The sequence below is a fragment of the Mobula birostris genome, chromosome 9 (genome assembly GCF_030028105.1).
Source record: "Mobula birostris isolate sMobBir1 chromosome 9, sMobBir1.hap1, whole genome shotgun sequence".
In the NCBI taxonomy this organism is placed as follows: domain Eukaryota; kingdom Metazoa; phylum Chordata; class Chondrichthyes; order Myliobatiformes; family Myliobatidae; genus Mobula; species Mobula birostris.
In genome coordinates, this window is record NC_092378.1 from 100,929,547 (window position 1) to 100,956,163 (window position 26,617).

Below are 26,617 nucleotides of genomic sequence, written 5' to 3' on the forward strand. Positions count from 1 at the left end.
AAGTTTGAGGTTAATAACTTATCAGGGGTGATTGATAAGTTTGTGGCCTAAGGTAGAAGGAAATGAGTTATTAACTTCAAACTTTCTGCATAATCGCTCAGAGTTGAACTGCATGTGCATGTAACGAGAGCTGTATAATTCATATCCTTCAACCTTGGCCACGAACTTATCAATCACCCCTGCTGTGGGCACTTTCTGGAGGTCCAAGATCCGTATGCTCCATGACTGCTGGACTAAGTATGTAAGTGTAGGAGGGGACTATGTTGAAAAATAAATATGCAAGGTTTTCTAAAATTGACTCCTTCTACCTTAGGCTACAACTTATCAATCACCCCTAGTATGATATACACACACACACACATAGTGACACTGTGTGTTTACTTCTATCTCATATGTGCAGTATGCGCCTTAGGCTGTCTATGATTGCTGGTACTGTGTTTTGCACCTTGTTTGGCTGTATTCATGTATGGATGAATGACAATTAAACTTGAACTTGAACTAGAGAGGGGAACAATTTAAAAGAGATTCGCAAGTCAAATTTTCTTTTCACATAGAGAGCAATAGGTGTCTGGGACACACTGGCAGGGCAGCTGTTGGAAACAGATGCAGCAGCAATATTTAGACACGGACATGCAGAGTCAGGGAATGGAAATATTTGAACCATGTGCAAGTAGATATGCGGTTTAAATTGGTAAGATTCTGCAAAGATATGATGGGCTAAAAGGCCTATTCTACACGTGACGAAACTGAGCGGCCTCTAGGTCATTTCAGGGGGCAATGAAAAGGTTTGGCAAAAGAATACATCAAGGAAAGTAGTGCACCCATGGCTGACAAGAGAAATTAGGGATAGTATCAATTCCAATGAAGAAGCATACAAATTAGCCAGAAAAAGTGGCTCACCTCAGGACTGGGAGAAATTCAGAGTTCAGCAGAGAAGGACAAAGGGCTTAATTAGGAAGGGGAAAAAAGATTAAGAGAAAACTGGCAGGGAACATAAAAACTGACTGTAAAAGCTTTTATAGATATGTAAAAAGGAAAAGACTGGTAAAGACAAATATAGGTCCCCTACAGACAGAAACAGGTGAATTGATTATGGGGAGCAAGGACATGGCAGACCAATTGAATAATTACTTTGGTTCTGTCTTCACTAAGGAGGACATAAATAATCTTCCAGAAATAGTAGGGGGCAGAGGGTCCAGTGAGATGGAGGAACTGAGAGAAATACATGTTAGTAGGGAAGTGGTGTTGGGTAAATTGAAGGGATTAAAGGCAGATAAATCCCCAGGGCCAGATGGTCTGCATCCCAGAGTGCTTAAGGAAGTATCCCAAGAAATAGTGGATGCATTAGTGATAATTTTTCAAAACTCGTTAGATTCTGGACTAGTTCCTGAGGATTGGAGGGTGGCTAATGTAACCCCACTTTTTAAAAAAGGAGGGAGAGAGAAATCGGGGAATTATAGACCGGTTAGCCTAACGTCGGTGGTGGGGAAACTGCTGGAGTCAGTTATCAAAGATGTGATAACAGCACATTTGGAAAGCGGTGAAATCATCGGACAAAGTCAGCATGGATTTGTGAAAGGAAAATCATGTCTGACGAATCTCATAGAATTTTTTGAGGATACTAGTAGAGTGGATAGGGGAGAACCAGTGGATGTGGTATATTTGGATTTTCAAAAGGCTTTTGACAAGGTCCCACACAGGAGATTAGTGTGCAAACTTAAAGCACACGGTATTGGGGGTAAGGTATTGATGTGGATAGAGAATTGGTTAGCAGACAGGAAGCAAAGAGTGGGAATAAATGGGACCTTTTCAGAATGGCAGGCAGTGACTAGTGGGGTACCGCAAGGCTCAGTGCTGGGACCCCAGTTGTTTACAATATATATTAATGACTTGGATGAGGGAATTAAATGCAGCATCTCCAAGTTTGCGGATGACACGAAGCTGGGCGGCAGTGTTAGCTGTGAGGAGGATGCTAAGAGGATGCAGGGTGACTTGGATAGGTTGGGTGAGTGGGCAAATTCATGGCAGATGCAATTTAATGTGGATAAATGTGAAGTTATCCACTTTGGTGGCAAAAATAGGAAAACAGATTATTATCTGAATGGTGGCCGATTAGGAAAAGGGGAGGTGCATCGAGACCTGGGTGTCATTATACACCAGTCATTGAAAGTGGGCATGCAGGTACAGCAGGCGATGAAAAAGGCGAATGGTATGCTGGCATTTATAGCAAGAGGATTCGAGTACAGGAGCAGGGAGGTACTACTGCAGTTGTACAAGGCCTTGGTGGGACCACACCTGGAGTATTGTGTGCAGTTTTGGTCCCCTAATCTGAGGAAAGACATCCTTGCCATAGAGGGAGTACAAAGAAGGTTCACCAGATTGATTCCTGGGATGGCAGGACTTTCATATGAAGAAAGACTGGATGAACTAGGCTTGTACTCGTTGGAATTTAGAAGATTGAGGGGGGATCTGATTGAAACGTATAAAATTCTAAAGGGATTGGACAGACTAGATGCAGGAAGATTGTTCCCGATGTTGGGGAAGTCCAGAACGAGGGGTTACGGTTTCAGGATAAAGGCGAAGCCTTTTAGGTCTGAGATTAGGAAAAACTTCTTCACACACAGAGTGGAGAATCTGTGGAATTCTCTGCCACAGGAAACAGTTCAGGCCAGTTCATTGGCTATATTTAAGAGGGAGTTAGATATGGCCCTTGAGGGTATGGAGGGAAGGCTGGTACAGGGTTCTGAGTTGGATGATCAGCCATGATCATAATAAATGGCGGTGCAGGCTCAAAGGGCCAAATGGCCTACTCCTGCACCTATTTTCTATGTTTCTATGTTAGAATCAGATCTGGTAGGGTGCTGGGTTTTTCTGGATCTACTAATGGGCTGTGGAATCTGATATGGTATTTAAAACAATGACAGGGACAGGTTCAAAGAGAAAGGGAAAGACAGAGAGGCAGGAATTTCAAGGGGTGGAAAATGGCAGAAGGGGGGAAACAGAAGGAGAAGAATGGAAAGAGAGAGAGAGATGGAAACAGATATAGAGAAACAAAAAGTAAAAGGACAGAGGTGTGCACAAACATAGTTCACGTGCTTCTGAATTGGGTTTATTCTACGGATTTACAGACATTGGCCACAGACAGCACCTGGTGTTGTTACTAGTGGATTGGATTGTTCTGTTCTTGCAAGGAAGGGAAGATCTCAGACAGAAGCAAGTAAAATAATACAAAAGTCAGATTGTACCGAACTCTGCTCCCGGGTTGGATGACATCAGGATCTGCCCATTGGATCCCCAGTTGAAGATGTAACAGTTCCCATACATCGGATGCATCAACTGGGTGAAGTTACTGAAAAATAATGGAGTGACCTGTTTTAGTTTCTGTTTTTAACCCCTGTATAGTATATTGTTCTGGAGCCTTACTGTGTTTAATTCTTTATAGACTATAAAAACATAAAAGAACAGGAATGGGCGTGAGGCCATTCATCCCATCAAGAACATGAATGTTTAAGGTGCCAGATGGATCCACAATCAAGCTAGTCGCCTCATTCTGGTTATGTACAACTTCCTGACCGCTGCTCAGCTGCATTCATTCAGGTTAGTAGAAAGTGCAACAACACGATTTGGGGTTACAGACGAAGGAAAGTCTTTGAGGTGTGAGGAAGTAACTCACTGACTACTGGATACCCAACCTTTGGCCTGTCCTTATAACTGCAATATTTATGTGGGTGGTTGGGTTGTTGAAGTAAGTTGTAAAGGTTTTGTAAATCTTTTTGGAATTGGAATCCCATAAGTAGAATTGTTCAAAACCAGCATCCCTAACATCCCTCAGCTGTCACCCTTCTTTCCTCAATTGGTAACATAGTCAAATCTCTTATATTCTTGGGCATAAAACCATTAACAATCTGATGCCGGGTTCCAGCTGGGAGAGGAGTGAGGGAAATGTCACATAACTTACTCAAGATTACAAGGCTGCCCACCAAAAAGACAAGCAAGAATGAAATCTTCACCCTGCTCGGCCATCGCTTGCCGTTCTGATTGAGATGCGTTTGACAGGATGGTCATGTAGTGCAGATAGTACCACTCACTTATCACCTCCATCACTGAGCTGAAGTTCCTGTATATACAGTTCGACCTATTCTCATTGCACTAGAAGAAACGAGAAGCAGAGTGTTACTCACTGTACACAGTGTATACCGCCGTGTACAATGTGCACTGTATACTGTCTGAAACACCACAAATAACCTTCCGGTCAAGAAAGTGTCTGCATACAATGCTCCTTCGGTCAACATCTTCTGGATAGAACATGAAACCATATATTTAACTTCTTTTATGTTTGATTTTTGTCTTGAATGTGATTCTGCAACTGTTGGAACAGTTTGGAGATCATCTGGTTGTTCCAGCACTCTGCAGTCCCCGGGGGGGGACTCCAGGAGGCAGAGGCAGTGTGTGGAAACCTTGTGGTGAGAAGGCTGTCAACTGATGTTCAACTCCATTTTGCCAATTAAAGCAATGAGGCAGACTAAAACGCTGGCTGCCTGCCTTTTTATCACTGGTGAGATCGGTCTGCTACTGAGAGGGGAGACTGCCTTTTTATTGCTGGGGAATTGCTCTGCACGGAGAAGGGAGACTACCTTTTATTGCTGGTGAGATCACTCTGCATGGAGAGGGGAGACTGGCTTTTTATTGCTGGGGGATCGCTCTGCACGGAAAGGGGAGAATGGCTTTTTATTGCTAGGGGATCGCTCTGCACAGAGAGGGGAGACCGGCTTTTTATTGCTGGTGAGATCACTCTGCATGGAGAGGGGAGACTGCCTTTTTATTGCTGGGGGATTGCTCTGCACGGAGAAGGGAGACTACCTTTTATTGCTGGTGAGGTCACTCTGCATGGAGAGGGGAGACTGGCTTTTTATTGCTGGGGGATCGCTCTGCACGGAGAGGGGAGACTGGATTTTTATTGCTGGGGGATCGCTCTGCATGGAGAGGGGAGACTGGCTTTTTATTGCTGGGGGATCGCTCTGCATGGAGAGGGGAGAATGGCTTTTTATTGCTGGCGGATCGCTCTGCACGGAGAGGGGAGACTGGCTTTTTATTGCTGGGGGATCGCTCTGCACGGAGAGGGGAGACTGGCTTTTTATTGCTGTGGGATCGCTCTGCACGGAGAGGGGAGACTGGCTTTTTATTGCTGGGGGATCGCTCTGCACGGAGAGGGGAGAAGGGCTTTTTATTGCTGGGGGATCGCTCTGCATGGAGAGGGGAGACTGGCTTTTTATTGCTGGGGATCGCTCTGCACGGAGAAAGGAGACTACCTTTTATTGCTGGTGAGATCACTCTGCATGGAGAGGGGAGACTGGCTTTTTTATTGCTGGGGGATCGCTCTGCACGAAGAAGGGAGACTATCTTTTATTGCTGGTGAGGTCACTCTGCATGGAGAGGGGAGAATGGCTTTTTATTGCTGGGGGATTGCTCTGTATGGAGAGGGGAGACTGGCTTTTTATTGCAGGTGAGATCACTCTGCATGGAGAGGGGAGACTGGCTTTTTATTGCTGGGGGATCGCTCTGCACGGAGAGGGGAGACTGGCTTTTTATTGCTGGGGGATCGCTCTGCATGGAGAGGGGAGACTGGCTTTTTATTGCTGGGGGATCGCTCTGCACGGAGAGGGGAGAATGGCTTTTTATTGCTAGGGGATCGCTCTGCACAGAGAGGGGAGACCGGCTTTTTATTGCTGGTGAGATCACTCTGCATGGAGAGGGGGGACTGCCTTTTTATTGCTGGGGGATTGCTCTGCACGGAGAAGGGAGACTACCTTTTATTGCTGGTGAGGTCACTCTGCATGGAGAGGGGAGACTGGCTTTTTATTGCTGGGGGATCGCTCTGCACGGAGAGGGGAGACTGGATTTTTATTGCTGGGGGATCGCTCTGCATGGAGAGGGGAGACTGGCTTTTTATTGCTGGGGGATCGCTCTGCATGGAGAGTTGAGAATGGCTTTTTATTGCTGGCGGATCGCTCTGCACGGAGAGGGGAGACTGGCTTTTTATTGCTGGGGGATCGCTCTGCACGGAGAGGGGAGACTGGCTTTTTATTGCTGTGGGATCGCTCTGCACGGAGAGGGGAGACTGGCTTTTTATTGCTGGGGGATCGCTCTGCACGGAGAGGGGAGAAGGGCTTTTTATTGCTGGGGGATCGCTCTGCATGGAGAGGGGAGACTGGCTTTTTATTGCTGGGGAACGCTCTGCACGGAGAAAGGAGACTACCTTTTATTGCTGGTGAGATCACTCTGCATGGAGAGGGGAGACTGGTTTTTTTATTGCTGGGGGATCGCTCTGCACGAAGAAGGGAGACTATCTTTTATTGCTGGTGAGGTCACTCTGCATGGAGAGGGGAGAATGGCTTTTTATTGCTGGGGGATCGCTCTGCACGGAGAGGGGAGAATGGCTTTTTATTGCTGGGGGATCGCTCTGCATGGAGAGGGGAGAATGGCTTTTTATTGCTGGGGGATCGCTCTGCACGGAGAGGGGAGACTGGCTTTTTATTGCTGGGGTATCGCTCTGCACGGAGAGGGGAGAATGGCTTTTTATTGCTGGGGGATCGCTCTGCACGGAGAGGGGAGAATGGCTTTTTATTGCTGGGGGATCGCTCTGTATGGAGAGGGGAGACTGGCTTTTTATTGCTGGGGGATCACTCTGCACGGAGAGGGGAGACTGGCTTTTTATTGCTGGGGGATCGCTCTGCACGGAGAGGGGAGAATGGCTTTTTATTGCTGGGGGATCGCTCTGCATGGAGAGGGGAGAATGGCTTTTTATTGCTGGGGGATCGCTCTGCACGGAGAGGGGAGACTGGCTTTTTATTGCTGGGGTATCGCTCTGCACGGAGAGGGGAGACTGGCTTTTTATTGCTGGGGGATCGCTCTGCACGGAGAGGGGAGACTGGCTTTTTATTGCTGGGGATCGCTCTGCACGGAGAGGGGAGAATGGCTTTTTATTGCTGGGGGATCGCTCTGCATGGAGAGGGGAGACTGGCTTTTTATTGCTGGGGGATCGCTCTGTATGGAGAGGGGAGACTGGCTTTTTATTGCTGGGGGATCGCTCTGCACGAAGAGTGGAGACTGGTTTTTTATTGCTGGGGGATCGCTCTGCACGGAGAGGGAAGACTGGCTTTTTATTGCTGGGGGATCGCTCTGCACGGAGAGGGGAGACTGGCTTTTTATTGCTGGGGGATCGCTCTGCACGGAGAGGGGAGACTGGCTTTTTATTGCTGGGGGATCGCTCTGCACGGAGAGGGGAGACTGGCTTTTTATTGCTGGGGGATCGCTCTGCACGGAGAGGGGAGACTGGCTTTTTATTGCTGGGGGATCGCTCTGCACGGAGAGGGGAGACTGGCTTTTTATTGCTGGGGGATCGCTCTGCACGGAGAGGGGAGAAGGGCTTTTTATTGCTGGGGGATCGCTCTGCACGGAGAGGGGAGACTGGCTTTTTATTGCTGGGGGATCGCTCTGCACGGAGAGGGGAGACTGGCTTTTTATTGCTGGGGGATCGCTCTGCACGGAGAGGGGAGACTGGCTTTTTATTGCTGGGGGATCGCTCTGCACGGAGAGGGGAAACTGGCTTTTTATTGCTGGGGGATCGCTCTGCACGGAGAGGGGAGACTGGCTTTTTATTGCTGGGGGATCGCTCTGCACGGAGAGGGGAGAATGGCTTTTTATTGCTGGGGGAATCGCTCTGCACGGAGAGGGGAGAATGGCTTTTTATTGCTGGGGGATCGCTCTGCACGGAGAGGGGAGACTGGCTTTTTATTGCTGGGGGAATCGCTCTGCACGGAGAGGGGAGACTGGCTTTTTATTGCTGGGGGATCGCTCTGCACGGAGAGGGGAGAATGGCTTTTTATTGCTGGGGGTTCGCTCTGCACGGAGAGTTGAGACTGGCTTTTTATTGCTGGGGGATCGCTCTGCACGGAGAGGGGAGACTGACTTTTTATTGCTGGGGGATCGCTCTGCATGGAGAGGGGAGACTGGCTTTTTATTGCTGGGGGATCGCTCTGCACGGAGAGGGGAGACTGGCTTTTTATTGCTGGGGGATCGCTCTGCACGGAGAGGGGAGAATGGCTTTTTATTGCTGGGGGATCGCTCTGCATGGAGAGGGGAGACTGGCTTTTTATTGCTGGGGGATCGCTCTGCACGGAGAGGGGAGACTGGCTTTTTATTGCTGGGGGATCGCTCTGCACGGAGAGGGGAGACTGGCTTTTTATTGCTGGGGGATCGCTCTGCATGGAGAGGGGAGACTGGCTTTTTATTGCTGGGGGATCGCTCTGCACGGAGAGGGGAGAATGGCTTTTTATTGCTGGGGGATCGCTCTGCACGGAGAGGGGAGACTGGCTTTTTATTGCAGGTGAGATCACTCTGCATGGAGAGGGGAGACTGGCTTTTTATTGCTGGGGGATCGCTCTGCACGGAGAGGGGAGACTGGCTTTTTATTGCTGGGGGATCGCTCTGCACGGAGAGGGGAGACTGGCTTTTTATTGCTGGGGGATCGCTCTGCACGGAGAGGGGAGACTGGCTTTTTATTGCTGGGGGATCGCTCTGCACGGAGAGGGGAGACTGGCTTTTTATTGCTGGGGGATCGCTCTGCACGGAGAGGGGAGACTGGCTTTTTATTGCTGGGGGATCGCTCTGCTACAGAAAAGGAGAATGTTGCCCAGGTCTTCTGCAGTTTGGATGTGGACTTGGGACTGCGGACTTTTCTTTCCATCATGGTTTTTTTGTATTCTGTGTTTTTCACCAATCTTTCTCAATTATTTTTTTGTGTGTGGGGGAGTGGGATTTGGGGGTCAATGTGCCAGTTTTGTTTGTGTAGGGAGGAGGAATTTGGGGGTTGATGATTGTGCTGCTTTTTTTTCTTTCTTGGTTTCATAGTATCTGGAGAAGAAGAATTTCAGAGTTGTATACTTTGATAATAAATGAACCTTTGAATACACATGCATTCATAAGTATGTACACAAATTCATATGCACACAGATACACATGCATGTCCATGTACAAAGGGCATATGCACACAGCAATCATACATGCACACTTATGCATCTACATGCAGGCAGGAACACAGATATTCAAACATAAGCACCCACATTCACGCACACACAGGCACAAACACACACATACACACAACGCCACAAACATAGAAAGACACAAACACCTACACACACAGCAATGCCTTTGCTCACCAGTTCCATCGTCACCTTGTAGCTCCCTGTCCATGTCCTGTCTCTAGGTGCTGATTGGGTCTGATTTTGCCCCAACCCCAGGACCTGCAGAACGTTCTCCTCTCCTTGCTCATTCTTCTCAATGATGACCAGCGATGCCACCTGGCTCCAGTTTGTCTCTGACACTGGCAGCTCACTAGGAATTGTCCCGTTCTGGCTGTAAACATAAATACGCTCCAGCGCAAGTTTGGTAAATTGATCTAGATGCTTCAACAGCTGCTTGGACCTTGTGTACCTGCAACAAATATCAGACCGGTGGAAGATCATATACCAGCATATCCTCTCACAGCTTGCTGTGCCCTCTTCCAGAAACAGTGGCTCTGCCTTTTCACACTCCTTCCAGATTATTATTTAGGAGAGAGTTTGGCCCAGAAACCTTGTTCTACAGTTTCATCTCCTGCTGACCCATAAAACCACTTGTTCGCCTCATTCCTGTTATGTATGAACGGAGCAAGAATGGCGATGGAACAGTAAGATTAAACGTTTTTACTAAGCCATGTTAGTCTCTGTACACGCTGTGCAACTTACAGTGTGGGAGCTACAAACTGGGGCCCACTGAGACGAAAACACGCGCACGGGAAAGCGCATGCGTACCTGCCACATTCCTGTAATCGATCCGATGTGGTTCAGTCGCACGGAAGGTTTGGACTGAAAACTTATTATTGGCCAGAGAGTGAGGTGGACAGTGGTGGGGTCGGGATGGCAGGGTCACAAACAAGGTAACACAGAGTTAAAATGATTGGCAAAAGACATGAGCATAGTTCATTTACGTGGAAGGTCAGTAAGTTGTAAAAGAAAATTGCATTAATATTTAAAAAGAAGACGTTTGCTGAGCTATGGTGGAAGAGTAGGGGAACTGGACTGAGTAAATGTAAACGAGGCAGTACAGGCAAATTGACCTCCTTCAGTGCTTGAGCAACAAATAGTGATCAATCTCTGTCCTGACAACTCTGCGTTCCCCCTCCCTGGACAACTTTACATCCACAGAATTTTATCATGGATTTACAGCCATGTGTGGAAAAGTGTTTCCTGAATTTGCCCATTTCCCTACATTGTCAATCACTGGGGGGGGGGGGGGGGGTGCCTTTGGACGGAATATTCCTACAGCACAGCATTACCTGAAAGGGTTGGAGTTGCAGACTGTGACAGCAGGGAAATCCATTGCCTTGAAGCCAGTCCGTAGGTTCACTTTGACCTCCCAGGCAAGGTAGCTCCGGATAAGGATTCCCCATTGCCAACAGACAAGACCTGTGAAGGCTAGAGTGAGCACGAACCACACAGCCCGCTTCTTGGGCCCCTCAGTCACAATTCGTTTCGGTCCGTGCGTGTTGGTGTTCTCGCAGTACCAGACCAGGAGTTCAGTGTAAGTGTAGCCCGGCCCTTTCTGCAGCCGGTGCAGGGCGCGGTTGAAGAATTGCCATACTTTCATTCTGCTGAGTACAATAGGAAACTGTCATCTTGTGCCTATAATAACTACAGCAAGTCTACCAAAACATTGTAATCTTCGTCAGGAAACTTATGTCTCTTGCACTTGTACCTTTAACATTCCTTCTTCCGAGTTAGCCATGGTTTCAGAGGTTTCAGCATTTAATACAAACTACTACTCATAATTGAATCCCACTGCTCCTCTTTATTCCTGATAGACTAGTATCAATTCCAAACTAATCCCATTCAACACTTACCTCACACAACGTACCGACGCTAAGTCATTCCCAATCACCAGCTGCCTAGCAGTATCAGTACAAATTTTACTCCCCTAATCCTCTCTCAATGCCCTGTCATTTTGCCCCCATTCTCCAGAATGCTGTTTGAATTATCAATTCTGTTTGGAAGTTCAAAGTAAATTTTATTATCAAAGTATCTATACAGTATGTCACCATATACCACCCTGAGATTCATTTTCTTGTGGGCATTGTCATCAAATCTATACAATAGTAACTACAACAGGATCAATGAAAGACCACCCAACTGAGACATTCAACAAGAGTGCAGAAGACAACAAACCGATCAAATGTAAATAGCAATAAATAGCAAGAACAGGAGGTGAAGAGTCCTTGAAAGTGAGTTCATTGGTTGTGAGGACATTTCAATGATGGGATAAGTGAAGTTGAGTTAAGTTATCCCCTTTGGCTCAAGATCCTGATGGTTGAGAGGTAGTAATGGTTCTTGAACCTGGTTGTGTGAGTCTAGAGGCTCTTGTACCTTCTACCTGATGGGAGCAGTGAGAAGACAGCATGACCTGGCTGGCGGGGATCCCTAATAATGGACGATGCCCTCCTGTGACAGTACTTCATGTAGATATGCTCAATTGTCTCGAGGGCTTTCCTCATGATGTACTGGGCTGAATCCAGTACTTGAGTCATTGGTAAATCAGAGCAACTGCTTATTTGGGACAACTCTTGAAGAACAAAAATTAATCGAGAAAATAACTGGGACTCCCTTCATTTATTTGGGATGCTATGCCATTAAATTGGGACAGGAGACTGTTGACAAACAGATTCTAACTAGTGCAGTTAAATTCACTTGTGTGGCCATTAGACACAAGGAAGCAAACATTTTAAAAATGGCATTATTTGCATGTGTTTGTGTTATATTAGCCATTTAGGCTGATGGACACCGATTCAAAAAGCAGAGATGTTTGATAGTGATTTTTATTTTGACTTTATGCAGGAAGGCAATGAAGACAGTCCATTATCTGCATGAGGTGTCTGTGCTAGTTTTGTTGATTTACAGTCAAAGAAAAGAACACAGCAGCGTAACATGGATTAATCCCTCCATTGTTAACTATTTGGAACTAATACAGTTTTAGAGTACTGTAGTGGTATTGGTAGTGTTCTAATTTGCTCTGTATTTCATTTAAATGCATAATTTATTACTGAGTTAATTGGTAGTATGTCTCTTTTAAACCCTTTAACTTCAGCTAATTGGAGCAGCCGCTTAATTGGGCCAACATGAACTGGTCCTGATGTGTCCCATTTATCCAGAATACATATAATTTCCTTTGTATGTTTTACTTCCTACAAATTCATATGAAACCCAACAGATACTAATACTCTGCTCTCCTTTTAAAGCTTTTAAAGATTAGTTTTATTTACCATATGTACATTGAAACATACAGTGAAATGCCTTATTTGTGCCAAAGCCCAACACAGCCTGATGATGAGCCGGGGGCAGCCCCTAAGTGTTCCCATGCTCCCTGCGCTAACATAGCAGGCCCACAACTTCCTAACCCGTACTTCTTTGGAAGATTGGAGGAAATCAGACCACCCAGAGAAATCCCACATGCTCATGGGGAGAACACAAAATCTCTTTCCAGTAGCTGCAGGAATTAATCTCTGATCATCCAATTCTTGGTACTGTAAAGCTTTGTACGAAGCACAATGCTACCATGTCGCCCTACCAACCTCACTGCCCTTCCTCACCCTATTATACACCAATCTTCATTTGAATCCATCGTCCCTCGCTTCCCATAACCCAACTTCCACTGTATCAATCACAAAGTACTCTTGTGCCTCATTTGCGCTGTACCTACTTCTACAAGCATATGTCAGATATCCTCTATAAACCTACAATCCTCCCTCCTTGTGCTGCTGGGTACAACCAGAATGAGCGAAAGTGTTCACAGTCTGCTGCCAGGGCTGAAGAATAATATTCACGGGGAAAGGTCGGCACAGCAAGTCATTTTATTTGGCACGAAGGAAGATGAGAAGAAATTTAATTCAATGGTATGAAGTGAGAAGGTGATGAGACCAGTTGACCACTTGTCATCTACCTGACAACACGGAAAATGAGCCAGCTATGCACAGTTCACAAAATACTGGAGAAAGTCAATCTATCCAGTTACACCCAACCAGTGTGCTTCTGATCTTGGGTAAAGTGATGTAAAGTTATTGACAGAGCTGACGGGCACCATCTACTCATTAATAATCAGCTCACTGATGCCCATTTTGGGTTTCACCAAGGCCCCTCAGCTCTAGAACGGATTACAGCCATGGTTCAAAGAGCTGTGTAACAGTGCTGAGGTGACATTAGATGCCCTTAGCATCAAGGTATAATATTGACTGTATGCAGCATCAAGGACCTCTGGTAAAATGGAAGTCAGGCGTCCAAAGGGTAACCTCTCTGATAGCTGTAGCCATACCTCACACAAAGGAAGAGAGTTACAGTTGTTGGAGGTTATTCATCCCATTCCCAGGTCATCACTTCAAGAATTCCACAGGTTAGAGTTCTAGGCCCAACAATCTACAGCTGCCTCACTAATAACCTCTGTTCATCATCATGTTAGAAGGGGCAATATTTGTTCACAATTGCACAGTTCCATTTGCTGCTCCTTAATAAATGAAGCAAGCCATGCCTGCAGGCAGTCAGATTTAGCCAATCACCTCCATTTGGCATTCTGTAACATTACCTCAAAATGTACTATTTCTGGATACTGTTCCAAACCCACAACCTCTCCCACCAGTAAAGATCATTGCACTTGGAGGGTCCTGTCTAAATTGTACATTATCCTGATTGTCATTGCTGGGTCTAAATTTTGGAATTCTCTCTTCAACAGTTGTGCAAGGACCTGGACCCACTGCAATTTGCCTAGCGCCAAAATAGGTCTACGGTGGACACAACCTCGTTGGCTCTTCACACGGGCTTGGATCACCTAGACAATATAAATACGTCGAGATGCTATTTATTGACTACAGCTCAGCATTTAACACAGTCATTCCCACAGTTCTGATTGAAAAGCTCCAGAACCTGGGCCTCTGTACCTCCTTCTGTAACTGGATCCTCAACTCCCTAACCAATTGACTACAATCTGTGCAAATCAGAAACAACATCCCTATTTTGCTGACAACAGTGCTGCACCTCAGGGATGTGTGCTCTACTCTCTCTATACCCATGACTGTGTGGTGAGACACAGCTCAAATGCCCTTGATAAATTTGCTAATCATACAAACATTGTTGGCAGAATTGCAGACGGTGACAAGAGGGCATACAGGAGTGAGATATATCAGCCAGTCAAGTGGTGTTACGGTAACAATCTTGCGCAACATCAGTAAGCATAAAGAACTGAGTGTGGACTGCAAAAAGAGTAATATGAGGGAGCACACACTAGTCCTCATAGAGGGATCAGAAGTGGAAAGAGTGAGCAATTTCAAATTGCTGGGTATCAGTATCTCTGAGGATCTAACTGGTCCCAACATATCGATGCAGCTACAAAAAAGGCACGACAGCGGCTAGGTTTCATTAGGAGTTTGAGGAGATTTGGTATGTCACCAAAAACACCAAAAGCAGGGGTGGGGTGGGAGGCACTCCTGCTGCAGAGAGTTGTAAACTCAGTCATCTCCATCATGGGCACCAGCCTCTGTAGTATCCAGGACATCTTCAAGGAGCAATGCCTTGAAAAGGACCTCCATCACCCAGGACATGCCTTGTTCTCATTGCTGCCATTAGGAAAGAGGTACAGGAATGTGAGGGCACACACTCAGTGATTCAGGGAAAGCTTCTTTCCCTCAGTCATCGGATTTTGGAATAGACATTGAACCCATAAACACTACCTCACTACTTTCTTAATTCCTATTTTTGAACGACTTATTGAACTATTTAATATATATCTTATTGTAATGCACAGTTTTTTTTCCTCTATTATTATGTATTGCATTGTACTGCTGACTGGTCAGGTCACTGGTCTGAGTGCTACTGGTACCATGTAACCCAGTACTACCTGTCGCATGGTCGGGTGGTCGCTACTAAACTGGCTCCCCCACCAGGCTTGCCCTCTCGTAGGGTCAATGGCCATCTAGCAAACAGGTGCCATAAAGCGCATAAAGGGCATCCCTTGCATCGAAGCTTGGTCTGGCCATTCACTGCAAGAGAACTTCCCCCAGCCATCTTGGATCCCACCATGCTGCTGGATCCGGGAGGGGATGTCGGGAGGGTGGGTCTGGACCTGTGCAATCCCCTACTCACCTAAAACCCATTCACGCACATGCTGTTCCTTTCTGAGGAGTGGGGTACCACCCCGATAACTGACTGAAAGAAACCATCATCATCCTATGGGATAGAGATAGAGATAGAGATATAGAGATAGAGAGAGAGAGAGAGAGAGAGAAAAGAAAAAAAAATGCTGCCTCAAAGTCAACAAATTTCATGACATATGTTGGTGATATTAAACCCGATTCTGATTCTGAATGGCAGTAAGGGGGTTGTCTCATTTGAAAGGAGGCTGACCATCACCTTATCAAGGACAGTCAGGATGGGCAATAAATTTTGATCTTGCCAGCATCACTTAAATTAATAAAGAACTATTGCTTTCGTCTAAGAGCTCTGGGACCAGGGGTCCAAGGTCCCAGGTAAATGAAGAAGCACTAGTGGGAAGATCAGGAAAGATGTTTTCATTAGGAGAAATAGAGCAGCTAGTGAAGATTACTGCCTGAGAGAGCCATAGCAGCAGAAACCCTCATCATGTGTAGGATGCATGAAGTAGGTGGCACGGTAGTGTAGTGGTTAGCACAACGGCTATGGCACCAGCAGCCTGGGTTGAATTCCTGCCAATGTCTGCACGTTCTCCCCGTAACTGCGTGGGTGTCGTCTGGGTGCCCAGTTTCCTCCCACAGTCCAAAGACACACCTTACTTGGTAAGTTAATTGTCTTGTGATTAGGCTGCGACTGAATTCAGGGCATTGCTAGGTGGCGTGGCTCCAAGGACAGGAAGGGCATATTCCTTACTGTATCTCAATAAATAAATAAAGGTGTGTTCAGTATGAACTGAAAGAAAGATCAAACCAGATTTCTTGTTTTCTTTGACCCCCATGGGCTGAGTGATCTCCCACTGTGCCATGTATTTCTAGGGTTCTATGCTCAAACCCTAAATAAACCTCAAGTCTGTGCCTTTCTCAGCCAGAACTTAAAATTGACTTTTCCCTCACAGAGTAAATGTCCTGTGGACGTTCACCCTGTGGATATATATGGTATGGAAAAAGAAACTTTGGCTCACCAAGTCCTTGCTAGCCATCTATTGGCACTATAGTCTCTTCATATTCCCATTAATTCTACCTTTCATTAACACACTAATAAGGAATTTATAGTGACCAATAAACCTACCAAACACACATTTCTTTCGGATATGGGTAAAAACGTGGTTCCAAGGATAATTTGCAATGTCCATACAGACAACACCAGAAGCTGGGATCCGAACCCATCTCCGGCACTGTTCGGGAGTGACTCTACCGATGATGCCGCTTTGCTGCCCTTGCCGTCTCTCATCACTACGCTTTCCCATTGCTGGGCTGTGGCATCCATATAGAACTTACAGTCAGCTTTAGTTACCTCCAGCACTGATGTCAACTGGGTTGGGAGATTTGTTTAGACTCCAGTGGTTTGGCAAGTGATAACGGAACAGCCAGTTTGTTCTGTCTCGAATAAAATCGGACCCGCCTGGAACTACTCAGCAGTCTGTGGAAAGAAACACAGGATCAATGGTTAGGGTGGCTGGCCTTGCTTCCGAGCAGGATAGTAACCTTCTGGGGAAATCCAGCTGCCCTTTATTGCAGGATTTTGCCGCACGAGTTTTATTGTGTTTATGGGATGGAGTTGGGCTGAGTTCAATTTCTTAACTTCTCCGATGCCGTTAGTCTTACTACAAGTTGTAAGGCACTTTTTCAAAGGGAGGGAATTTTTTTTGGGTGGCTGATAATCTCAACGACGCACAATAGAAAGCCAGTCGGGCTCACACCCGCCCCGGTCAGAGAAATATCCATTGCTGGATATTCTCCAGGATCTGCGACCGAGAAACGGATGCGATCTCTCACCCACACCCGTATGACAAAATCAAAATATTTACATCGTGCCGTATACAATTCGTGGGCAACGTTTAATGCAATAGCTAATATATCATGGAAGCTCTATGTGCTAAGTTTTAGAAACAAAACATACACTAATCATAAATGGGCTGCAGTTTGTTCAAAATACAGCTGCAAAAAATCTTAACCAAAAAAAGATAAATCTGAGCACATTTTACCAGTTTTGGCATCTGTCAGCCGGTGTCCTTTAGGATCAATTTTAAAATACATTTATAAAACGCTCAGAGTAATCTAGCTCCTCTGTATATTTTGGAGCGTCAATCCCTTACATCCCTAATAGTAATCTTAGATCCGCGAACACTGATTTGCTTCGTGTTTCTAGAGCCAAACATATAAGAACTGGCGATGCGCCCTTTTGCTCTTCTGCACCAAAGATCTGGAATACTCTACCGACTGAGGTATGCCAGGCTAGTACTGTGGAACGTTTCAAAACATTTCTTTAAAAAAACCGTTTTTTTAATTTGACCTACTTATAGAATTACTTAATGTCCGCTGATGTTGATTACATTGATATAATTTAGTATATTCGATTACATTTTATTCTTTACGTTTGTCTTATGATTTTTTAATTGTGTCTCGTATTTTATGACTATATTGATTTATCTTTACAATCTATGTAAAGCACCTCGACCCTACACCTTTATGACAGGTGCTAAATAAATAAAATTATTGTCATTATTTTTCAAACATTGTGCACACATTGACGAAGGGTTGTAAAGGCAGTTGGAACTTCTCTTATGGATATAGATTAAAATAAACTTTAATATTAATCATGGGTTTCTGTAGAGATTAAGTTGAAAATTCTGTACGATAGCAGTTGGAAAAACTTTGTTTTATCTCCCGTAAATAATATTAAACCCCTGCGCCACGAATCTACGATATAATCTATAAATAACAACTCATATCCTCACCTTTTAAGTCCGCGCACCTGCAGATCCTCGGAAGTTTTGAAGCGGCGGAACTCGCAGTTAGAAGAAAGGCCAAGAGGAGGAGGGTGAAAAGGGCAGAAAAACGGGATAAGACAAAATAAAAGAGGGATATGTAGAAGTCGGGGAAAGAGAAGGAATCAGCTTCACCTGCTTAGTTCTGTTTCGGTCCGTACGGAGGGAAAAGAACCTGCGCCGGCTCAAACCTGAACAATTGCTATCAAGCCCCGCGCATCAGCTTGACCTGGTTAGCAAGTCGGCCAGATCACAGAGTAACGCTGCTACAGGCCAACGCAAAGGCGCACGTAATCAGACACACACACACCCACCCACCATCCCACCCACACATACGTGCGCGCTCAGACACACACACACACACACACGCATACAAACACACACACACACCACCCCACCCACACGTACGTGCGCGCGCGCGCACACACACACACATACATACACACACACACACACACACACACACACACAAATCCACTAAATTCACTAAAGTTTAAACAATAAAAACGCACACACACAAACACGAAATAATACCAGAAACACCACACACACGTGCACATGCATTCGCTCACACTCATTTTCACGTTACCGTGCACTCTAACATAGACATGCACTTAAATACACATACAAATTCACAATAACGTACAGAACTCAAATACACTGATACAACCACATTGCAGAGACGCCAGGCTATACAAAAGTCATACTTACAGACATACAGATAAAAGTACATATATACCCCTTCTCAAGAACTTACACATATATACTGTCTGAAATGCACACTCACATTCACATGCACTATAGTCATTCAATTATACTTTAATACACATACACTGATGTATGTGTGTGTGTATATATATATATATATATATATATATATATATCAGTATAAATATATAATTGCACACACAGACTCAGGCACATATGCACAATCAAAAGGACAATTATTTCAGTGCCTGGGAAGAGTAATGTGAACTGCCTTATTGACTGTCATCCTGTAGCACTCACATCTACAGTGATGAAATGCTTTCAGAGGTTGGTCATGGCTAGAATCAACTCCTGCCTCAGCAAGGACCTGAACTTGCTGCAATTTGCCTATTGCCACAATAGATCTACAGCAGACACAATCTTAATGGCTCTTTGCATGGCCTTTGATCACCCGGACAACACAAACACCCATGTCAGGATACTGTTCATTGACTATAGCACTTAATACCATCATGGCACTGTCCTGATCGACAAGCTACAGAACCTGGGCCTCTGCAATTGGATCCTTAACTTCCTAACTGGAAGACCACAATCTGTGCAGAATGGTGATAATATCTTCTCCTCTCTGACGATCAACACTGGCACAACTCAGGGATGTGTGCTTAGCCTGCTGCTTCACTCTCTCTACACAAATGACTGTGTGGCTAGACATTGCTCAAATACCATCTATAAATCTGCTGATCATATAACCATTGTTGGTAGTATCTCAGGTGGTGACGAGAGGGCGTACAGGAGTGAGATATGCCAACCAGTGGAGTGGTGTCGCAGCAACAACCTGGCACTCACCATCAGTAAGACCAAAATGCCGTTTGTGGACTTCAGGAAGGGTAAGTCAAGGGAACATGAACCAATCCTTATAGAGGGATCAGAAGTGGAGAGAGTGAGCAGCTTCAAATTTCTGGAAGTCAAATTCTCTGGAGGTCTAATTGGTCCCAACATATTGATGCAGCTATAAAGAAGGAGATTTGGTTTCTCACCTAAAACACTCAGAAACATCTACAGATGTACCATGGGGAGCATTCTGACAGGCTGCAACACTGTCTGGTCTGAGGGCATGTGGTTACTGCACAACATCGAAAGAAGCTAAAGAAAGTTGTAAAATTAGTCAGCTCTGTCTTGGGTACTAGCCTCCATAGTATCCAAGACATCTTCAGATAGTGGTGCCTCAGAAAGGCTGTGTCCATTATTAAGGACTTCCATCACACGGGACATGCCCTCTTCTCACTGTTACCATTAGGAAAGAGGTACAGAAGCCTGAAGGTACACACTCTACGATTCAGGAACAGCTTCTTCCCCTCTGCCATCCGATTCCTAAATGGACATTGAACACATGAACATTACCTCACTTTTTTTTTTTATATTACCTGTATTTCCGATTTTACTCTACTTTAAATTTAACTATTTGATATACATATTAAATTACTTATTGTAATTGATTTAGTTATTTATTTTCTCAGTATTATCATGAATTACATTGTACTGCTGCCGCTAAGTTGACAAATTTCACGACATATTCCGGTGATATTAAACCTGATTCTGATTCATTGGTGCTCTAAGTGCCAACAGTGTAATGGGCTGCAAGTAAGGAAGTGTCATAAGGGGGGGCATTGGGAGTGTACCCTAAAGCAAGACACAGACACAAGGAACAGGATCAGGATTATCGAGATAGCAAGGTGAGTCAGGAAGAAATGACACTGGACATTGACACAGGCCCTGGACGAGACTAGGATTCAGGGCCTGGGCTAGAAGCATGGGACCCAGACGTGGAAGTAGGAAAAAGGAGCCTGGACCAGGAACTCAGAACTCCAGAACCAGAGTCTGGACAAGGACCTGGAACCTGGGTCTTGGATGGGAATTGGAACTGGAACCTGGGCCTAGGCTAGGACTCGGGACTAGGATCTTGGCAAGGACAGGACGTGGCTACAGGACTGGACGTGGAACTCCTGCACAGGATGAGGCACACGGACAGGACGAGAACACAAAGCCTTGACTTGGACAGGACGAGGTTTTTGGATGTGGTTTGGACAGGATGAGAGACTCCTGGACAGGACGAGGGATCTCCAGCATCGGGTTGGGCGAGGAATCTCCAGCACAGGACATGACTCTTGAACTAGATTCAGCTTGGCTCTTGGACTCCGCTTGGTTAGGCTCTTAGGTACTGAGCCGGGACTCATCCGTGGAGCGCAGGGCCGGAGCCCTTTCTTGGACTCAGGGCCGGGATGACTACTGAGGTAAACTGCCAAGGATTTGGGTGGGATGATCCAGCACAGGACGAGGAATCTCCAGCACTGGGCTGGGCAAGGTACTCCTGGACTGGGTGAGGCCATGAAGCTCAGACTTGGACAGGGCTGGAACATGGTGCCGGGACTTGGTCTTGGAACACAGGAACACAGAGCCTTGGACTTGAGCACAGGAACACGGAACACAGAGTCAGGACACCTCCTTGGGAAGCACAGGACGTAGGGCTGGGACTCGTATACAGAACACGGTTACTAAACATGGGGGCACAAAGAGACAGTTCCAAACTCAACGATAGATACTTCCTTCTCTTGGCGTGGCAAGGCTCCAGTCTCACTCCAGCGGTTGAACTTGACGAGGTTGCAGGTGGAGGTTCAGAAGGAAGCAGAAGGGAAGGGAACAGTCCACAAAACAACACCTGGTTTGCAGAGGTATTTATGTGCCTGACCAAAATGAGAATCAGGTGCCTCAATTAAGGCACCCAACAGAACAAGGGAGAAAACAGGAAAACCTGGAACAAGGATCGATGGACTGGACTGTGAACCAGAATCCAGACTTCACGGACCGGACCATGACAGGAAACAATAATATTTAAAAAAAGGAGGAAACTATGAGATTAAATTAACAGGAACGTTAAAGTAAAATGGATCCTACTGAGAAAATAAATATCAGAAATTAAATGATGCACAGGCAACAAGGTTAAAATCACAAGAAATTATAGTGAAGCATCAAATAAATGAATATTCTGTCTTGATCTTTACCAGGGATTTAATATTGTAGGATGAGGCCAGGTCCCCAGCTTGAAGTCCTCATTCATACCACTACAAATGGCAAGAGCATGAAAAGTTTTGGTGTATGGGGGGTGGTGGTGAGCTGGATGTTCTTGTATTCGAATCACTGCAGCAAGCGAGTTGAAATACAAATGACATATTGCCATAATTGCTAAAGGACTTGAGAATGAAACTAAAGACACCTTATTGGCGCTGGAATACCTCCTTTGGTCTGGTCTCCTTATCCATAGAAGGATCTACTAGCAATAGAATAAGTAGGATCGGCAGACTAACTCCTGAGATGGGGAATTAGGGATATTGGTCCCTAGAGACTTGAAGAAATGTAAACTTTTACCACTGAAATATAAGATTCTACTGCGATTTCATGGATCCAGGGAAGATGTTTCCATTCAGGATAATTTTTACATCAGTGATTAACCTTCATTATGATGTAAGAAACCAGAGTGGGAACTCAACTCACACAGGCACAAGGAGCATCTCTAGGAAGAGGTACAGTCGACGTTTCGGGCTGAGACCCTTCATCAGGACTAACTGAAAGAAGAGCTAGTAAGAGCTTACTAGCTCTTCTTTCAGTTAGTCCTGAAGAAGGGTCTCGGCCTGAAATATCAACTGTACCTCTTCCTAGAGATGCTGCCTCGACTGCTGCGTTCACCAGCAACTTTGATGTGTGTTGCTTGAATTTCCAGCATCTGCAGAATTCCTCGTGCAGGCACAAGGAGGACATGCAAACTCTACAAAGTCAGGATCAAACTCAGGCTTATGGGAGCTGTGAGACAACAGTGTGAGCCAATGTGCCATCCAGGAGTCACAGTCCCAAAATAAAGGGTCAGAACTTCAAACATCAGCCATGATCTTATTGAGTGGTGGAGCAGACGCGAGAGGTTGAATGGCCTGATCCTGCTTCTCGTTATGTTCTTAAGAAATGGTTTTAAGACCAACATCTTGCAGGTGCGCTTAGGATATAAAAAGAAGAAGCAACAGATGAACTGTTCAGCCTCCAGTGAACAAGTCTGGATGAATGGAATGAATCCGTGGGCAGTATAACAAAGTTGGGGAGTGATGACAAGACAACATTATGCACATTAAAATATCATTTGCAATTAATTAAAGGGGTTTGATTTGTTTTTTACTTAATGTGATTTCTATATTTGAAAAGAGAGAAAGAACAATTATAAACCAAACAGCTTAATATTGGCAGCAGGAATATAATGGCATCCTTAGCCAATGGCGTAATGGAAAACAAATCAGAAAGTGCAAATTGGTATAGTCAACACAGAAACCAAAAGGGGAATTAATGAGTAACCATCCTTATTATACTGTATATTCCAAGAGGAATAGATAAAAGTTAATATACTGGATGTGATATATTTGGCCTTCCAAATCACCTTTGAAAAGTTGCTGCAAATGGGACTTGTGTGACATCGGAGAAAGTCACAAACTGAATGGTCTATTAGTCATACCAAATGGAGGAACCACTGTACTTAAATCTGCATAATCAATTTAGGTGCAGTCTTGGACATTACTAAATTGACAATGAGACCAATTTGGGCAGAGGTAGGGTAAGGGGGAGGCTATAAAATGGCTCTGTAATAGGCAATAGACCATTATAGATATGTTTATTGATACATGCTTGCAGGAAGAAAAAGAAGGTTACAATTTCTTGGAAATAAAGTGCCCAATGTGGTAGAGGAACAGTGAGTTATAAAGTGTGTAAATATATAGAGTAAGATTTTATTATTCTTTTAAAAAAAATCTATCCACAGCTTTACAAATCTTAAGAAGGGCTTCTTCTGCCTTTGAACAGGAATCAAAGTCATCTGTTACAATTGACACCTTTGCACGATTTTTGCCCAAAAGTATATATTTTTTATTAAGTAAGATATTCCGTTTTGTAAAACAGTTACTGGAGATACTACAGTCCATTAGCAATTGTAATACCAACTAAAGGTCATGAAAAGGCAATGTTTTTTTCTTTATATTTTCCATGTTCATTTCTAAAGTAAAAAGCAGAAGCTCAAACTCACATTGATATTGGTTGGACCGTTGCTGAATAGTATTGCAAGTCATGTTGGGTGTAAGAAGGGTAGAGACACTGAAGACAGTGGCTGAACAATAAAGATCAAACTGACTAGGTGCACTTGACCTCAGAAAGAAAAGACAGAGGAGCGATGTGATATCAGAAAGGGTTTGAAAAATTTTAGAATAGACTGGTTTATTGTCATATACATCAGAGTGAGGTTGCAATGAAATTCCTTGCTCATGAAAGGCTCACAGAATAAACGGTACACATGGTAATAATAAATACAACTATAAATACAGAAATAAATACGCTATGATGTAGCAATTTTTCTACTTGTCACAAAGGCTAGTACTTGGTTCTAGAGTTACTAACAAATACAATAGGAAATTCAACAAAAATATTTTATCCAGAGAATGGGAAGAATATGGAACTCTGCCACAAGATTGGTTAATGTGAATTCTGTAGGTGCACTTGAGGGGACCCAGATATGTTTTTTTTTGTAGAGAAAGGCATCTAAGGATATTCTGACAGAGTGAAATGAAAGGTGGAGAGAGTAGGCATGTTAGGATCAAAAAACAATGCAATTAGCTATTGAGGATGGGCTACATGCTTCAGTGACATATAATATATTGCACACAGGTCATTCAAGAACCTCCAGCTGCAAAGTCTTTGTTACAGTCTACAGAAGGCTCTGTTGGGTGGGGAACAGTGGGAGGAGTGGGAGGAAGGCTGAAATAACAGCATCCATGGGAAACAAATTGAGAAAGAGTTGTGTAATATCCTATTAGATATAAGCCCATGGATTGACAGAATATGTTGGAGGTGCCAAAGAGTCCACCCCTACTTCCTAACTTTCTTCTGGATGTCAACACCAACGTCTGGTATTTATTTCCAGAATACTCAGGATTCAACTTAAAAGCAGGAACAATCTACAAAGCTATTGGGAAGATAAGATCATAGCTGTCAGTGGGAAAATTATTAACAAAATATCAAAGACAGAAAAATGACTAAAATTACCCTCCCTATTTTGAGGCTCTTTTTAAATTTTACTTCTCTTTCTCCCATTCTTTCCTTCCTTGCCAATTTCCATACAAAGGAGGCTGGTGCTCACTTGGCTGCAGATTCGTGGACACTGTGGTATCCTCTGACTCAGCCTAAGGGACTGTTGCTCATGTTCAGATGCAGAGAGAAACACTGGGACAAACTTAGAGTATCCTAAGGTCATAAGGCATGGAAATAGACCCTTTGGTGCACTGGGTCTGTGTCAAACATCAAGCACTTCTTCATACTAATCTTATCCTAACCCATTTTTATTCGCTTCCCACTTGCATCAACTATTTCGGGATTTATGACTTAGGGGTAATTCAGTGGACAACTAACTTGCTATCTTTTCTTTGGGATGTAGGCAGAACCAGAGGATGCAGGGAAAGCCACGGTGTTGCAAAGAGCATGTGCATACTCAGAGTTCCAGATCAAATCCAGGTGTCTGGAGCTATGAGGTCCTAAAATGAAATAAAAATAGAAAATGCTGGAAACACTCAGTTGATCAGATAGCATGTGTCCAAAGATAGACTGTCAACATTTCAGGTTGAGCATCTTTCATGAGATGAAGGGCCTAACCAATTTTATTAGCTGGTGAATTTTGCCTGAATCTGACTGAGATGCACACTGTCCTAAGCAGGAGAATGGAGTTTATGATCTCCAGTAAGTACTGATTCTGAAGGTCTCTAAACACAGGAGATGTTGGAAATCCAGACCAACACACAAAGTGCTGGAGGAGCTCAGCAGGTCAGGCAGCTTCTATGGAGGGGATAAACAGTTGGTGTTTCAGGCCGAGATCCTTCATCAGACTGAAAAGGAAGGGGAAAGAAGCCAGAATAAGAAGGCGGGAGGATGGAAGAGAGTACAAACTGACAGGTGATAGATGGAGACAAGTGAGGGGGAAGGAGGGTGGGTGGTGAAAGTCTTTCACCACCCACCCTCCTTGCCTATGGTCTAGATAATTCAGCCCATAACTGGATGGAAAAACTACTTGTATATGTATAATGCAAAAGCAATTGCAATCAATGAAGTACTTTTGCAATACAGTCAATTTTGCAATATAAAAATATTGCAGACATTTTAACACACCAGACTCCCACAAACAGTGAAGTAAGACACTCTGATGAGGATATATTATTAGGCAGAACTTGTCCATCTTCTTCAAGGTAGCATTTTTTTGTCCGCTTGATAGGGTACTATCTCAATATCTTTTCCAAGAGCTTCTTCAATAGTGCAACATTTCTTTGTTCCTAAACTGAGCCCATTTCCCAGAGGTGGGATGTGCCCAGTGCACCATCTTTTCCACTGGAGCAAGAGCGCAGAGAATTACCAAGTCCCAAACATAACAATTCAGTCCTTCTTGAAGATTTAATATGCTGTCACAAAGCAGTTTGTTCTTATCTGATAAAGTGATGAATGTAATTGTGGTTCCACAGTCAGAGATGAACGACCCAGCATCTTTGGAATGCAACTGATCAGGTTGTGGTCAAGTCAACTACAGATTTGGACTGAGATTGAAGTGTGTATTTCCCTTAGGGATAATCATGTTGTTTTGGGGTTAAATCACATTGCTGGTGCTAGCCTGGGGATATTCACAGAATGATCGACTATATCTACATAATTTCCACATCCTCAGGATGTCCCGAAGCACCTCAAATTTAAACATTAACTTTGGAAGTGTAATCTCTCTGGTCTTCTTTGTGTAGAG

At 44.6% G+C, this 26,617-nt stretch overlaps 1 protein-coding gene across 3 annotated transcripts in view; it reads right to left on the bottom strand.

Annotated features, from left to right (window-relative positions):
* Window positions 1-18,320, bottom strand: part of LOC140202909 (epithelial sodium channel subunit beta-like) — a 56,339-nt gene extending 38,019 nt beyond the window's left edge. For 2 of the 3 annotated variants that reach the window (XM_072268477.1, XM_072268475.1), the window contains exons 1-6: window positions 18,022-18,320; window positions 16,578-16,703; window positions 10,376-10,690; window positions 9,219-9,492; window positions 3,959-4,149; window positions 3,246-3,349 (exon numbers count right to left, since the gene is read on the bottom strand). In XM_072268477.1, the coding sequence (XP_072124578.1) occupies window positions 3,246-3,349; window positions 3,959-4,149; window positions 9,219-9,492; window positions 10,376-10,686 (880 nt within the window). In that variant the 5' untranslated portion in view covers window positions 10,687-10,690; window positions 16,578-16,703; window positions 18,022-18,320. The remainder of the gene's footprint in view (window positions 1-3,245; window positions 3,350-3,958; window positions 4,150-9,218; window positions 9,493-10,375; window positions 10,691-16,577; window positions 16,704-18,021) is intronic. The other variant, XM_072268476.1, reaches the window with a different exon arrangement.
* Between the last annotated feature and the right edge of the window lie 8,297 nt (window positions 18,321-26,617).